This window comes from Ptychodera flava, chromosome 7 (genome assembly GCF_041260155.1).
Source record: "Ptychodera flava strain L36383 chromosome 7, AS_Pfla_20210202, whole genome shotgun sequence".
Taxonomy (NCBI): domain Eukaryota; kingdom Metazoa; phylum Hemichordata; class Enteropneusta; family Ptychoderidae; genus Ptychodera; species Ptychodera flava.
Genome location: NC_091934.1, coordinates 23387119 through 23404900, shown reverse-complemented (window position 1 = coordinate 23404900; position 17782 = coordinate 23387119). Strand labels below are relative to the sequence as shown.

At 42.5% G+C, this 17782-nt stretch overlaps 1 protein-coding gene across 1 annotated transcript; it reads left to right on the top strand.

The window, feature by feature from the left end:
- The first annotated feature begins 366 nt into the window (after positions 1-366).
- LOC139136384 (transcription factor SPT20 homolog) lies at positions 367-17148 on the top strand. The gene is made up of 16 exons (XM_070704108.1): positions 367-507; positions 10423-10611; positions 10737-10915; positions 11234-11413; positions 11732-11911; positions 12230-12409; positions 12728-12907; positions 13226-13405; positions 13724-13903; positions 14221-14400; positions 14718-14897; positions 15215-15394; positions 15497-15587; positions 16166-16390; positions 16665-16891; positions 17007-17148. The coding sequence occupies exons 1-16, from the start codon at positions 367-369 to the stop codon at positions 17146-17148; spliced, it is 2814 nt and encodes a 937-aa protein (XP_070560209.1).
- Positions 17149-17782: the final 634 nt, after the last annotated feature.

Below are 17782 nucleotides of genomic sequence, written 5' to 3'. Positions count from 1 at the left end.
TCATCTCTTTCTATGCATATACCCGTGACGCACATGCTCTACGGACGCAAATAGATCACCATGTCAACGTTCACTCTTTTCATGTCCAAGGGAGTGAGCCAGGTTTTATCATGATAGAATACCGAAAAGAATCTCCCGGGCGGTGTCTAGTTCGTAAACAAACAGACTATGGCTTTGTGTATTTTGTATGGCACATATATTGTTGCTTTGTAGATGGCTAGATATTCATGTAAAACAGGGATATGACAGACTTCACTCGACATGTACTGTAATTTATGATTAGGCACCATTTAATCAAGGTCGTTGAGGTTTTGCCCTAAAAAACCGACCGGACATTTGCCTCACCTTTGTACAGTAAAGGTTACAATGGAACAACACCATCGTGAACAGTATACCAGCTTAGGTGGCACTCCAAAATACCGTCGATTCGCCAAAGCCGGACAGCTCTACGGCAAATCACAGAACATACAGAGGTACTCGATAGAGGGCTACTCGTCATCGTTAGGGGTAAACTTAGCATCCGTTCCATTAGGGGTAGCCGACAAAACTATTCGAGAATTAAAAAAGCGTCTGTGATCGTTCTTGGCGGACAGGCTGGCAATTGTTCTTGTATCAGCGGGCTAGGGAACTGTTGTTTGTTTTTATGCGGGAAACTGAAGAATAAACCACGGTCAGAGAATATGACTCCGATGTTGTCGGAGGTCTGCCTAATGGATGGGGAAAGGGCATGTTGTGAAGTGAGGGCAGTTTGAACCTCATAAAGTGGGAAGAGAACGGAGGGCATTTTCTGGTTGGGGGGAGTGGAAAGGGTGGTCCTGACGGCGAGTGGAGAAAACTAGTGATTTGCAAGGGGATTTTTCAAGATGTACAGGGGCAGCAGTGTAGAACAGCTCGACCTTAGACTCCAAATTTTAATTCCGAAGTTCTTCTGCCCTGGAGAAAATCACACATACTTGTGTAGAACACAGACTGTCCGGAACGTTGAAAAAGTGTGAACGGGTAGTTTGTTTATCTGTACATGTGAAGATTTTGCATAACGTGTGCGTTGAAGACAGGTCGGCATTCCCTATACATAATGTACAACGCAATTTTCTTGAAACCAATTTCGCATGAATGAGTTTCGTTGTAAGGGGGGGGGGGGTTTGACACTAAAGATAAGGATCAGATTAAGGTTCTAGTGAATCACATTTTATGATCAACGACTAAATTTTCAACCAAATCTTGTTTACTCGGACATTAAGTTAACAGACTCATGGGCGATGTTTTCTACAATTCGGCACTATGACGTCATTATGAGGAAAAATGCACCTGTGAAAAGCGAAAAAGGCGTTGTCAATTCTCTATTCTAAGCATACAGAATTGAAATAGCTGTAATATAAGAGACAACGACAAATAGTTCACTTTGCCCGCGTGCACGAACAACAACATGCCCTGGGAAAAGGTCTGCAAAGGTCTTCATAGACTCGCACACTATTGATAGAGAGTGAATTGAACGCAATGTTCTGGAGCAATTTGGAATCTCGGTATTGATGGCGCAATTATTGTGCTGTCGAGCCGAGTCACGACTTACGCCCCGCTTTGTTTCGGACAAGCTGATCCGAAGTCAATCATTGGGCGAAAGTATGCCACTCTCAGAAATTGGGCTTGTTGCAAAGAATTTGTCCCAGGCTTCAAGGCCAATTACACATGGTACGCACTTTTTTCTGTATCTATAGCCATCGTTTCTATCTACTTGCGCAACGTCGTAGAGAACCACCCCGGACAACTTTTCACAAATAAACGCAATACCTCATTTCCCATGCATGTTTTACTTTAATATTTGAAGTTGACATGTGTCGAACGCGACATGCTTAAATTAACGCAAATGTAATTGGAGAGGTGGGGCAGGGGGTTGGGGGTTGGTTCTATCACCTGAAAGTGAAGTTTTTATGTCAAAGGTTTAAAAAATCTAAAATAGGTATTTTTCTCTTATGTTTAAAGTACATTCACAGGCAAGATCATTGAGCTCTGCCAGGAATGTTAAAAGTTGAGATGATTTTAAGCCGCATACATTTCGTATGTATTTCGTTATATGTAGCCACTTGATTCGCTCACGAAATAGGTATGAGCAAGTACCAGTATGTATGTATGTATGTATGTATGTATGTATGTATGTATGTATGTATGTATGTACGCATGCATGCATGCATGCATGTATGCATGTCTGCCTGTCTGTCTGCTCTATTTCTCTACATCTATCTATGTGTACGTCATTAGCATCATTTTGTGCAGTACTTACAAATTAAATCATACGTACCACTAGGCAATCGTAGAGGAACTAAAATAAAACTGTTCAGAAGGAATTTCATCTTGATAGAATGATCAGAACTCAATTTCAGGGTACAACTACTAGATTGGTAACTGGGAAAGTGTAGTCGGTGGGATGAGTTAGATGGCTTGACAATCTGTCGGTAATATTTTGACGCAGTGTCTGGACAGGCATTTATGAGAAAACACAACGGCTAAATTGAATCTAGATTCCTTGATAAAATTGTTCTATCTTAATAAGACCTTAAAACGCATGGAAATACTATACCTTTTCCGCGACAGTGAGTTAACTTTGGAAGAGGTAACAACTCTCCGGTACTGTTAGGTGTCTATGTCATAATAAATTTAGTCTGTGCCTGTAAGACAACAAACAAATAAAAAATACAAATTTCAAAAGAAAAAATGAAATTCTGCTTTTAATTTTTGCAAATTCGTCAATTGACTGCATTCCATTACTTCCCTACAAGTCATCTTAAGTGATGCAACTTTATAAAGAGCTGACGCTGACTAACACATATTTATTGGGCCAAGTCATTCAGTTACGGGCGTAAAATGGAGGGTGAGTTGCGGGCGAGCCCTTTGGAACTTAGTACCCTATAAAGATAAATAGAACAAAGTAAGTAATAAATAGATGTCTGACAATGCGAACCCCCATGGAGTACCCGATAAAGGCTATGGTCGTAACGAAAACCTCTCCATTGAGTACAAATCTTTTGGAGTTGCTTTTCGTATTGAATGTTGAAAAATGTCGTACGATTCATACACGTAGGTCGTGGAATTTTAAACCAATTCCATTGTACGCAGGTGTGACAAAAGTTTGCCAACTGTGTACACACATAGTACTGTAGTTTGTCTTCAGCCATCCCAGCATTGGTGCTTATTCAATAGTTACATGTTCTTCGGAGAAGTTCTCTTTCACGTGTTTGGCTACGACGCGGCCACATGTATTGCTGCTGACCTTCAAAGTTTTATTCATTATCAAGGTCAATCTTGAATTCAATATTTTTATCATTCGCTTGAGCGGGTCAATCCTTCCTTCGAAATCGCACAGGCTTGAAATAAACTCTCTCATTCCCTGGGCATTCGGAATCTCAAATTTTACAATTCTTTCCCTATCTACCGCATATAATTTTACCGTCTTAGTTTTTCGAAAATCACAAATTTTATTTTTCCCTATAGAGTTTACACATGGATTGGAAAGCGGCCATTTTAAAAAGTCAAATATTGGTAAATGACAGGTAATTTGTTTCTCTCGTAGGAGTACCAAACTTTGCACGGTGACCCCTGATTTGTGTTCTTGGTTTGGTAAGAGAATGGTTGAAAGTTTCATTGAGGAACGTTTTTGGAAAATTTTAAGTCTTTCACTTTCGAGGCGCGTACTATATTTAGTACCTTCAGTGATTCGCAGGAGAAAGTAAAACCCAACCTGCCTTGTGACAATATGAAAATTGATACATGTCAAAAATATCAAAGTTTACCCTGAAGGTAATCATGAGTGGCAACTAAGCACAGCAGTCAGCGAATGTAGTTGGAATCTGCCGACAAAAGGGAACAAAGGGATAAAACTTAAACAGTTGAAAGGGATATATTCAGGAAAGAACAAAAGAAAATTCGAGAAACAGGGAGAAAGACAGTAGATCGTGAAAACTGTCCAAAATGACATTGACAAATATAGCCAGCTATAGTTAGATGAAGGAGATGATACCTGATCATTACCATTGGTGGAAGCACCATACTGAAGAACTACTGAAAGGTTTGCGAAGTGTGCGATTCTGGTAAAGTTGAAGACGAATTTCATTTTCTGCTTGAATGCCCTGCGTATCATGAGTTTAGGTCAATTTATATACCTGAAGATATTTTCATTTATCCAAACCTTTGAAGTTTCAGCAGTTATTACGCTCTCGTGATGAGAGAACTATACGTAAATTGGGCATTTTTCTTTTAAAGGCTTGCCAAATTCGAAAAGATTTTCTTTGTAATTTAAATGTCAACAATCCTGTGTGAGGAATTTCAAATTGTATCTAATTAATTCACTTTAAATTATTAACTTCTGTTTGATATGTAAATTTTGACTTGTAACTCCTTTGCATATGGGCCGGAGGCCTTATAATGCAATAAAATACTACTACTACTACTACTACTACTACTACTACTACTACTTTCCGATCCTTCTAAGAGACATTGCAATATACACTAGACTTGGAAGAATTGCAGGATCTTGGATAAAAGCTCTTTTCCCCGTACATGATATTGTCAACATACAACGTACATAAGTGTACCGGTAGTGGCCTTTTATCGTTGAAAATTCAATTCTGGACTTTTAAGCTTACTTCTGACAGTTTTTCTATTATACATACACGCTGAGATGCTAAGTCAAATATAATAGTGCTCGATTGAATATAACTAATATAGCAAAACTAACAGGATATTGGATGAATTATCAGTATTTGCTATAGTAATGGCACATGGCAGAGGGGCTGTCATGAAATTTACCATCGGGGTCATGGTCATGTATTTTATATGTGGGAAGGGGGTTGCTTATTTTTACAGGGGCGCGAAAAGATTTTGTCGGCCCACCCTCTAGCATAATATATGAACGCCCCGTAATGGACTGTGTGTGATGTATCTAGCCATCACATGTGTAGGCCTACAATTCTATGAATACGTACTTCTGGGAGTGATCAGATATGAGATCCGGAGTATTTTCAGGAGAGCATAATTTTTCAGGGCCGTGCTATGACAGAACACAGAAAACGGCCATTGCTGCAGGGCTTTGTCAACAGACCTTAGACGAAGTAGAGACGACTTGAAATCATCTTTATACGTAATATAACATAGCGCATCCTCAGAAATGATTGTTTTTCATGACCCTGACCAAATACCAAAACAAGAAAAAGAAAAAGAAAAATACTAGAACATTTAAGTCTAACAAAATTTGTTGCCATCTCTGGTATTTTTCTAAATTTATCCAGGCTATGTATGCGTCGCTGTGTAGGCCTATACAAATTATTCATGATCAGTCCTGCTCAGATCAAAGTAGGCAAAGCGCCGCATGATGCGGTTGCTGACTGCAGAAATGCATTTCATCCTCTACAAACGAGTCGAATTTCCAGCTCGACAATTACAAACACTGCTCATCTGTCTCGGCGTCGTTGTATCAGAAAGTAAGAAATGTAGAAAGCCGGCCACGGAAGAAAAAAACAAGGCGAGAAGCAGAATATCTAAATGTGAAACAGAAAGTACCAGGCAAAATATGACGTAAGACTGAGAAAAGGTGTACCCTGCACTGTAGTCCTTGAGGTTGACGGGGTAGCTTGGCCGTTTGTCGTCTGCTAGTTTGCAGTTCGCCTTGCACATGGATTAATCCGGGGTAGGGAATCGGACACAAACGTACTCGACCGTCGGTCTTGCACCGGTGAAACTCCAAAACCGCGCTTCAAAAATCTCTTCGGAGGCCTGCTACTATCGCACAACTTTGGTTGTAAACATCATGCGTTGGGCGACGCATGCTTGCGGCCATTGCTACGATATGCTACAGAACTGACCGTTTCTTTCGGAGACTGACTGTACGTCATCAACTTTGAGTCAAAATCGTGAAGCGATTTTCAGTGATTTTCATTTTGGATTATCAGCTTTACTTGGTGATAAAATATTCCTATATTTTGGCGATTTACAAATACAGTTTCATGCTCAGAAGGCATTGAGAAAAGAATTTGCCCCCGAATGAATGCGCCGCTACAAATATCCGCATGTTTGCTGCGCGATCAGCTGTGTAACGTACCTTATGTTTTCTTTCGGCGGTTCTTTCTGACCTCTCTCAAACAAACATGACATTCACTTGAGGGAATTTGAAGTCTCTACGCTGTTTCTGTCTGACTCGATTTATTCAGGTAAGGATACTTGAAATGCTGTAAAATTCGTCAGACCTTAGAAAATTTCCGATGTCATTGTCGGTGAGGCAGCCGGCAGTGGCATACGGCCGTTATGTAATGCATCGCATTAGCTGTGATATTGCAATACGCGCGCGTATCGATCGAACTCGGGTCATCGATAAGCGCACGCCAAAAGCATCCGTACCCGCGGCGATAGTACAGCACAGTGCAGTGTGGAGGGACTGGGATCTCAGCTAGCATCGCATATAGGCATGATACACGCCGGCAATTAATGACGGGCGCCGAGCCGCATTTTGTTACAATGCACTCATATAGGCCTAAACCTATGGTCATTAGGGCCTAAGCTTATTGATTTTAAGACTCAAGAGGCGATAAATTAACTTATCATTTATATTATTATTGGTGAAGCATTACCGAGTACCCTTGTCCACAATCTGAAGGTGACGTGAGTTGACCCAAGTTGCGTCAGGGAACTGTACAAAGGAGAGGCTCCGCTCCGCTCCGTTGGCTGCACAGAGAGCGCCCCCGTTGAGTGGAGGCGTAGCTTGCCATTGGAGGTTAAATTAGACCCAACATGCTCGTTCTTGCGCGCTATCGTAGGCTATTTACCTAGCAGATTTCTTTACAACATTACAGTGAGCTACCAAAGTCGTTTGTGATTCTATACACGGCGATGGCTCCTGCAGGAAAATAGCTTTTCATCTTTGATAATATTTCGTTAATTTTGTAAATTGTGATGAGCTACTTAGCCCTGCAAACTCTGTGCAAGGTGTCCTATACGCAGTGTAAGTAACCGATTACATGTGAATCCCCAGTTCAAAAAGTTGTAAACATTGCTTTATATTTCAGGTTATCCTCAATTGACCCTTGGTCCTTTACAAGCTTTACAAAAGTGCCCATGAAATTGTATCATGTAGGCTACAAACTTTACCATGGCGTTTTGTATCTTCTAGATTGTTTCCATTTCCGCTGTCACTTATTGTGAGCGTTTGTAGAAAAAGTGACAAACTAAACAAGCATGAAATTGGCATGTTCTAAATGTTTGGCCGGTCGACTTTTATTGCCTTTCCTATATGATTGTCTAATCATTAAAGTGGCGGTCCAGAGAGTCCATTGGGACGCTTTTGAAACATGTAAGGTTAAATACTGGCGTAAAAATTACATGTGGACAGTCAATGGTCCTGAAACCTTTCAGATTTGAGCCGGCACACGGATTACTGTGACTTTTCTTGTTATCCGGACAGTAAACAAGCTAATTGCCCGGCAAATTCACAAACGATACTGAGACTTTGCTCTGCAATTACCAAGGCACTTCTGTAACTCAAGTCAAACTTTACATCTGATCTGGCTGCAGTAAGTCCATAGGCGGCAAAGTGTGAACATTGCATGCTGACATCTGCAGTGATTAGCACAAACCACAACCCATTCATAAACCAATTTGAGATATATGAGTTAATGCACTCAAAGTTTTCAACAGTGTACCCATACAAACAAATTTGAACAAAGTGATAAAAATGAGGCACGGGACAAATACAGCTTGCCGTTACTGAAAACTAGCTGACTTTGCCACGAACATTTCCAGAAACTCAATGATCATTGATTGAACAGCCCCACTCTTTACGTATTTTCACTGATAGGCAGGAGACAACACAAAAAACTTGTTATTTAAGTACTTACGTACCTTCATAACTCACGTTCAATAATGTTATATCCGTTGGTTTTATCAAGGAATTTTATCCAGTGGACTAACGCCTGTCACAAATTAGCTTATGCACTGTGATACTTATCAATGATTTCGTGTACACATTGTAGCCCATCGAGCTATTGGATATCAAGTTTCAGGTGAATTACTCAAGTGCCACAGTAATTACTGATCAGAATCTCAATATCATCTTGCTACTGCCCGGATAGTATGTGTTTTCCCAATGACTCTACCTGCAACATGCTCTCTGAACGGATCTTGGCGCTTCAGGAACGTTCTAAATGCCCTCACGCCGAAGGTGTTCGTAATGTATAACATTCAACTTGCTTTCATTATAGCACCTGCACTGACTTTTGCATTTCGGGGAACAACAATCAGTTTAATAAAGAGATCAAATTTCTGATTTTAGTCTGCTTAGACGAAAACATTCAACGAATGCTGAACCGAACATGCTGGGACAAGCATGTTTATAAAACAAAATAGCTGAAATTTAGGCTATGCACAAGGGCCTAAAATCGACAGCCGAGCAGTGCCAACTAAAAATCAAGTTACTGAATCTCCGATGCAAGAAGATGTAGACGGCAACAGACGAAAATGGTAAGGGGAGAATCTCAATGCCTTTCTTCGAGGAACTGTCTCAAGACCGACAACGTCGTTTACGCCCGCTATATTGTTGCAATACGATATGCTTGGCCATATACACAGTTTGACCTGGAGAGGGTGCATTATGCCCAGTAAAACACCCAAACAAGGACTAAGTTATTTTTATCTCAGACTCAAATTCTTAATCCTCAATGCTTGCAAATCACAAATAGTGTCTCTAAAACGTTTCCAGTTGTACCTAGTGTGAACACACCACAGGGTCTCTGGTTTTCAGACTCTGGCTACTCCACCTAACCAAACACAGGACAGTTGCAGTATTGCATCTGCTTTATCGCTGTCTGCCAAGATTTGTTCCAACCGTTTACCGGTTTTGCTGTGCTCGGAAGAAGAAGTGAACTGCGTACCACTGAGTATTGGGAATCAAGCACCGTCCTAGAAAGCAATACAGCTCAAGAAAGTGGTTTTCATGTGACTGCAATTGCACGATGCTGAACCGGACCGAACACTTGTATCATGATCAGCAAATGCAAGTGGACTGGTGGAATTTTCAGCCCTCAATCAGAATTACAATCTTTCCCACTACCCAATGTGTAAAACTTTCAATCCATGTAACGTTAAATGAAAATTTTCGAACCCGCAATCTGGACATTCAAACTTAGATCAAAAACAAAATAATAAAGAACGACGATCATTTCGACTCTGTTGATAGAAGGCAGCCATATTGGAATATTCAAATTTACACTGTTGAGGGTGCTTTTGCGTTATTAATAATTTACCTGGATGAGGTAAGGGACTACCCATGGACAGTGCAATCGGCCCATTTCATTGGTTTGCCAGTGGAAATGCAAGGAAACATCGTGGCAATATTGTCATTCTCTTGAAACTGTCACAAAAGACTATTTTCAAAACGTGGTGTCACCATGCAACATTTCATGATAAATGCCAATATGATTTCTCTCTGTACAAAATGACCTGCAAAAACATGCTGACTCAGCAGTTTTTCTTGTGCTTTTGATAAACATATCATGGCGGAACTTCAACTTTTTGGCAACACTCATTCTTCATACAATCTAACAGACAGTTGTAAAGGATTTTTTTCAAACTCTACAGCGCAGTGATACATCAGTCTTAATCAGCTCATCACAGTTTAAGGGCTGAAAATCGTCTTAAAGCAGTTATTATATACTACACAAAAACAAAGGGTATAGGATATATGTATAAGATGTACCTCAAACCACCACCTTAACAACAATGAACGGTGTTATTCAACATTAACATTAACCAAGTAATATCCGCTATCATAGAAAACCGAGATTGAGGACTGTTCAATATGATTGCCAAGCTATCGAAAGAGGTGTTAAGCAAAATAACTTTTATTTAATCTCTGTAGACTATTTCTTTCGGATGAATTTAAATTGGTACTTTTCTATGAATAACCAGAACCACTTTTGTGGACAGGAAATTTTTTGAACGGGACAGGTTCTTTTTATTTTAACTTGTCCAGTGGAGAGGAAGTTGAATAAAGTATTTTGAGCCCTAACGCCAGCGAGTAAAACAAAATGAAATACAATGTAGTGCTGTTTTATACTTTTCGTATTTATCAGAAAACTTGAAAAATAAGCACACCATTTTGTATTACAATATCAACTGATTCGAGGGCAGATTTGAAAATTTTGATTCCAAACAAAATGTCTGTCAGTGAGTGATCACAATGTCACTTTGTGATACAACTGCATCAGAGATATGAGTTTCCATGAAGTGGCTTAGTTTCGTTGATCAGATTTGAGTTGCAAAAACTGAAGCACATCTGAGCTTGTACACTAAAGATAAAAATATCTATCAAAGATAGATGGCTCACAATTCAAAGTATGTATATTTTAATTTTAACATTAAAAATCTTCTAACTCGTCATTTCAGTTACAAACTTCTTTGAAACTACCACTACAAAACTATCAAGCGAGAGTAGCACAGCTGAAACAACAATGTCAACAACTACTGTTGCTCCAACAACACAGGCAACAACTCAAGCAGCTACTTCAAGCTCTCTTCCAACAACACAGCCTGAAACAACTACTGATGAAGCCACAAGCACTGCAGCTGCAACAAGTGCTGCCCCAACATCAAGCCAAAGTACGCAAGCAGAAACAACAACAACTTTAACAACTACTGTTTCTGAATCAACGCAGGCAACAACTCAAGGGCTGACTTCCACCCCTATTCAAACAACACAGCCTGAAACAAGTACTGATGAAGCCACAACAAGCACAGCTGCCACAACTACCGCCCAACATCAAGCCAAAGTACACAGTCTGAAACAACAACTTCAGCAACAACTAGTGTTGAAACTACTCAAGACACCACTCTGGCAACTACTATTCAAACAACTCAGCCACTCACAACAACTCAAGAGGTAACAACCAGTGCAGCTGCAACAACTGCTGCCCAAACTTCAAGCGAGAGTAGCACAGCTGAAACAACAATGTCAACAACTACTGTTGCTCCAACAACACAGGCAACAACTCAAGCAGCTACTTCAAGCTCTCTTCCAACAACACAGCCTGAAACAACTACTGATGAAGCCACAAGCACTGCAGCTGCAACAAGTGCTGCCCCAACATCAAGCCAAAGTACGCAAGCAGAAACAACAACAACTTTAACAACTACTGTTTCTGAATCAACGCAGGCAACAACTCAAGGGCTGACTTCCACCCCTATTCAAACAACACAGCCTGAAACAAGTACTGATGAAGCCACAACAAGCGCAGCTGCCACAACTACCGCCCCAACATCAAGCCAAAGTACACAGTCTGAAACAACAACTTCAGCAACAACTAGTGTTGAAACTACTCAAGACACCACTCTGGCAACTACTATTCAAACAACTCAGCCACTCACAACAACTCAAGAGGTAACAACCAGTGCAGCTGCAACAACTGCTGCCCAAACTTCAAGCGAGAGTAGCACAGCTGAAACAACAATGTCAACAACTACTGTTGCTCCAACAACACAGGCAACAACTCAAGCAGCTACTTCAAGCTCTCTTCCAACAACACAGCCTGAAACAACTACTGATGAAGCCACAAGCACTGCAGCTGCAACAAGTGCTGCCCCAACATCAAGCCAAAGTACGCAAGCAGAAACAACAACAACTTTAACAACTACTGTTTCTGAATCAACGCAGGCAACAACTCAAGGGCTGACTTCCACCCCTATTCAAACAACACAGCCTGAAACAAGTACTGATGAAGCCACAACAAGCGCAGCTGCCACAACTACCGCCCCAACATCAAGCCAAAGTACACAGTCTGAAACAACAACTTCAGCAACAACTAGTGTTGAAACTACTCAAGACACCACTCTGGCAACTACTATTCAAACAACTCAGCCACTCACAACAACTCAAGAGGTAACAACCAGTGCAGCTGCAACAACTGCTGCCCAAACTTCAAGCGAGAGTAGCACAGCTGAAACAACAATGTCAACAACTACTGTTGCTCCAACAACACAGGCAACAACTCAAGCAGCTACTTCAAGCTCTCTTCCAACAACACAGCCTGAAACAACTACTGATGAAGCCACAAGCACTGCAGCTGCAACAAGTGCTGCCCCAACATCAAGCCAAAGTACGCAAGCAGAAACAACAACAACTTTAACAACTACTGTTTCTGAATCAACGCAGGCAACAACTCAAGGGCTGACTTCCACCCCTATTCAAACAACACAGCCTGAAACAAGTACTGATGAAGCCACAACAAGCGCAGCTGCCACAACTACCGCCCCAACATCAAGCCAAAGTACACAGTCTGAAACAACAACTTCAGCAACAACTAGTGTTGAAACTACTCAAGACACCACTCTGGCAACTACTATTCAAACAACTCAGCCACTCACAACAACTCAAGAGGTAACAACCAGTGCAGCTGCAACAACTGCTGCCCAAACTTCAAGCGAGAGTAGCACAGCTGAAACAACAATGTCAACAACTACTGTTGCTCCAACAACACAGGCAACAACTCAAGCAGCTACTTCAAGCTCTCTTCCAACAACACAGCCTGAAACAACTACTGATGAAGCCACAAGCACTGCAGCTGCAACAAGTGCTGCCCCAACATCAAGCCAAAGTACGCAAGCAGAAACAACAACAACTTTAACAACTACTGTTTCTGAATCAACGCAGGCAACAACTCAAGGGCTGACTTCCACCCCTATTCAAACAACACAGCCTGAAACAAGTACTGATGAAGCCACAACAAGCGCAGCTGCCACAACTACCGCCCCAACATCAAGCCAAAGTACACAGTCTGAAACAACAACTTCAGCAACAACTAGTGTTGAAACTACTCAAGACACCACTCTGGCAACTACTATTCAAACAACTCAGCCACTCACAACAACTCAAGAGGTAACAACCAGTGCAGCTGCAACAACTGCTGCCCAAACTTCAAGCGAGAGTAGCACAGCTGAAACAACAATGTCAACAACTACTGTTGCTCCAACAACACAGGCAACAACTCAAGCAGCTACTTCAAGCTCTCTTCCAACAACACAGCCTGAAACAACTACTGATGAAGCCACAAGCACTGCAGCTGCAACAAGTGCTGCCCCAACATCAAGCCAAAGTACGCAAGCAGAAACAACAACAACTTTAACAACTACTGTTTCTGAATCAACGCAGGCAACAACTCAAGGGCTGACTTCCACCCCTATTCAAACAACACAGCCTGAAACAAGTACTGATGAAGCCACAACAAGCGCAGCTGCCACAACTACCGCCCCAACATCAAGCCAAAGTACACAGTCTGAAACAACAACTTCAGCAACAACTAGTGTTGAAACTACTCAAGACACCACTCTGGCAACTACTATTCAAACAACTCAGCCACTCACAACAACTCAAGAGGTAACAACCAGTGCAGCTGCAACAACTGCTGCCCAAACTTCAAGCGAGAGTAGCACAGCTGAAACAACAATGTCAACAACTACTGTTGCTCCAACAACACAGGCAACAACTCAAGCAGCTACTTCAAGCTCTCTTCCAACAACACAGCCTGAAACAACTACTGATGAAGCCACAAGCACTGCAGCTGCAACAAGTGCTGCCCCAACATCAAGCCAAAGTACGCAAGCAGAAACAACAACAACTTTAACAACTACTGTTTCTGAATCAACGCAGGCAACAACTCAAGGGCTGACTTCCACCCCTATTCAAACAACACAGCCTGAAACAAGTACTGATGAAGCCACAACAAGCGCAGCTGCCACAACTACCCGCCCAACATCAAGCCAAAGTACACAGTCTGAAACAACAACTTCAGCAACAACTAGTGTTGAAACTACTCAAGACACCACTCTGGCAACTACTATTCAAACAACTCAGCCACTCACAACAACTCAAGAGGTAACAACCAGTGCAGCTGCAACAACTGCTGCCCAAACTTCAAGCGAGAGTAGCACAGCTGAAACAACAATGTCAACAACTACTGTTGCTCCAACAACACAGGCAACAACTCAAGCAGCTACTTCAAGCTCTCTTCCAACAACACAGCCTGAAACAACTACTGATGAAGCCACAAGCACTGCAGCTGCAACAAGTGCTGCCCCAACATCAAGCCAAAGTACGCAAGCAGAAACAACAACAACTTTAACAACTACTGTTTCTGAATCAACGCAGGCAACAACTCAAGGGCTGACTTCCACCCTATTCAAACAACACAGCCTGAAACAAGTACTGATGAAGCCACAACAAGCGCAACTGCCACAACTACCGCCCCAACATCAAGCCAAAGTACACAGTCTGAAACAACAACTTCAGCAACAACTAGTGTTGAAACTACTCAAGACACCACTCTGGCAACTACTATTCAAACAACTCAGCCACTCACAACAACTCAAGAGGTAACAACCAGTGCAGCTGCAACAACTGCTGCCCAAACTTCAAGCGAGAGTAGCACAGCTGAAACAACAATGTCAACAACTACTGTTGCTCCAACAACACAGGCAACAACTCAAGCAGCTACTTCAAGCTCTCTTCCAACAACACAGCCTGAAACACTACTGATGAAGCCACAAGCACTGCAGCTGCAACAAGTGCTGCCCCAACATCAAGCCAAAGTACGCAAGCAGAAACAACAACAACTTTAACAACTACTGTTTCTGAATCAACGCAGGCAACAACTCAAGGGCTGACTTCCACCCCTATTCAAACAACACAGCCTGAAACAAGTACTGATGAAGCCACAACAAGCGCAGCTGCCACAACTACCGCCCCAACATCAAGCCAAAGTACACAGTCTGAAACAACAACTTCAGCAACAACTAGTGTTGAAACTACTCAAGACACCACTCTGGCAACTACTATTCAAACAACTCAGCCACTCACAACAACTCAAGAGGTAACAACCAGTGCAGCTGCAACAACTGCTGCCCAAACTTCAAGCGAGAGTAGCACAGCTGAAACAACAATGTCAACAACTACTGTTGCTCCAACAACACAGGCAACAACTCAAGCAGCTACTTCAAGCTCTCTTCCAACAACACAGCCTGAAACAACTACTGATGAAGCCACAAGCACTGCAGCTGCAACAAGTGCTGCCCCAACATCAAGCCAAAGTACGCAAGCAGAAACAACAACAACTTTAACAACTACTGTTTCTGAATCAACGCAGGCAACAACTCAAGGGCTGACTTCCACCCTATTCAAACAACACAGCCTGAAACAAGTACTGATGGAGCCACAACAAGCGCAGCTGCCACAACTACCGCCCCAACATCAAGCCAAAGTACACAGTCTGAAACAACAACTTCAGCAACAACTAGTGTTGAAACTACTCAAGACACCACTCTGGCAACTACTATTCAAACAACTCAGCCACTCACAACAACTCAAGAGGTAACAACCAGTGCAGCTGCAACAACTGCTGCCCAAACTTCAAGCGAGAGTACCACAGCTGAAACAACAATGTCAACAACTGCTGTTGCTCCAACAACACAGGCAACAACTCAAGCAGCTACTTCAAGCTCTCTTCCAACAACACAGCCTGAAACAACTACTGATGAAGCCACAAGCACTGCAGCTGCAACAAGTGCTGCCCCAACATCAAGCCAAAGTACGCAAGCAGAAACAACAACAACTTTAACAACTACTGTTTCTGAATCAACGCAGGCAACAACTCAAGGGCTGACTTCCACCCCTATTCAAACAACACAGCCTGAAACAAGTACTGATGAAGCCACAACAAGCAGAGCTGCCACAACTACCACCCCAACATTAAGCCAAAGTACACAGTCTGAAACAACAACTTCAGCAACAACTAGTGTTGAAACTACTCAAGACACCACTCTGGCAACTACTATTCAAACAACTCAGCCACTCACAACAACTCAAGAGGTAACAACCAGTGCAGCTGCAACAACTGCTGCCCAAACTTCAAGCGAGAGTAGCACAGCTGAAACAACAATGTCAACAACTACTGTTGCTCCAACAACACAGGCAACAACTCAAGCAGCTACTTCAAGCTCTCTTCCAACAACACAGCCTGAAACAACTACTGATGAAGCCACAAGCACTGCAGCTGCAACAAGTGCTGCCCCAACATCAAGCCAAAGTACGCAAGCAGAAACAACAACAACTTTAACAACTACTGTTTCTGAATCAACGCAGGCAACAACTCAAGGGCTGACTTCCACCCCTATTCAAACAACACAGCCTGAAACAAGTACTGATGAAGCCACAACAAGCGCAGCTGCCACAACTACCGCCCCAACATCAAGCCAAAGTACACAGTCTGAAACAACAACTTCAGCAACAACTAGTGTTGAAACTACTCAAGACACCACTCTGGCAACTACTATTCAAACAACTCAGCCACTCACAACAACTCAAGAGGTAACAACCAGTGCAGCTGCAACAACTGCTGCCCCAAACTTCAAGCGAGAGTAGCACAGCTGAAACAACAATGTCAACAACTACTGTTGCTCCAACAACACAGGCAACAACTCAAGCAGCTACTTCAAGCTCTCTTCCAACAACACAGCCTGAAACAACTACTGATGAAGCCACAAGCACTGCAGCTGCAACAAGTGCTGCCCCAACATCAAGCCAAAGTACGCAAGCAGAAACAACAACAACTTTAACAACTACTGTTTCTGAATCAACGCAGGCAACAACTCAAGGGCTGACTTCCACCCCTATTCAAACAACACAGCCTGAAACAAGTACTGATGAAGCCACAAGCGCAGCTGCCACAACTACCTACCCGCCCCAACATCAAGCCAAAGTACACAGTCTGAAACAACAACTTCAGCAACAACTAGTGTTGAAACTACTCAAGACACCACTCTGGCAACTACTATTCAAACAACTCAGCCACTCACAACAACTCAAGAGGTAACAACCAGTGCAGCTGCAACAACTGCTGCCCAAACTTCAAGCGAGAGTAGCACAGCTGAAACAACAATGTCAACAACTACTGTTGACAACTACTGTTGCTCCAACAACACAGGCAACAACTCAAGCAGCTACTTCAAGCTCTCTTCCAACAACACAGCCTGAAACAACTACTGATGAAGCCACAAGCACTGCAGCTGCAACAAGTGCTGCCCCAACATCAAGCCAAAGTACGCAAGCAGAAACAACAACTTTAACAACTACTGTTTCTGAATCAACGCAGGCAACAACTCAAGGGCTGACTTCCACCCCTATTCAAACAACACAGCCTGAAACAAGTACTGATGAAGCCACAACAAGCGCAGCTGCCACAACTACCGCCCCAACATCAAGCCAAAGTACACAGTCTGAAACAACAACTTCAGCAACAACTAGTGTTGAAACTACTCAAGACACCACTCTGGCAACTACTATTCAAACAACTCAGCCACTCACAACAACTCAAGAGGTAACAACCAGTGCAGCTGCAACAACTGCTGCCCAAACTTCAAGCGAGAGTAGCACAGCTGAAACAACAATGTCAACAACTACTGTTGCTCCAACAACACAGGCAACAACTCAAGCAGCTACTTCAAGCTCTCTTCCAACAACACAGCCTGAAACAACTACTGATGAAGCCACAAGCACTGCAGCTGCAACAAGTGCTGCCCCAACATCAAGCCAAAGTACGCAAGCAGAAACAACAACAACTTTAACAACTACTGTTTCTGAATCAACGCAGGCAACAACTCAAGGGCTGACTTCCACCCCTATTCAAACAACACAGCCTGAAACAAGTACTGATGAGCCACAACAAGCGCAGCTGCCACAACTACCGCCCCAACATCAAGC

Coding starts and splice junctions, on each gene's coding strand:
- LOC139136384 (XM_070704108.1), top strand. CDS start 367: ATGGAACAACACCATCGTGAACAGTATACCAGCTTAGGTGGCACTCCA. Junction 15,395..15,496: donor CACTCACAACAACTCAAGAG/GTAACAACCAGT, acceptor CCAACAACACAG/GCAACAACTCAAGCAGCTAC. Junction 15,588..16,165: donor AAGCACTGCAGCTGCAACAA/GTGCTGCCCCAA, acceptor GAATCAACGCAG/GCAACAACTCAAGGGCTGAC.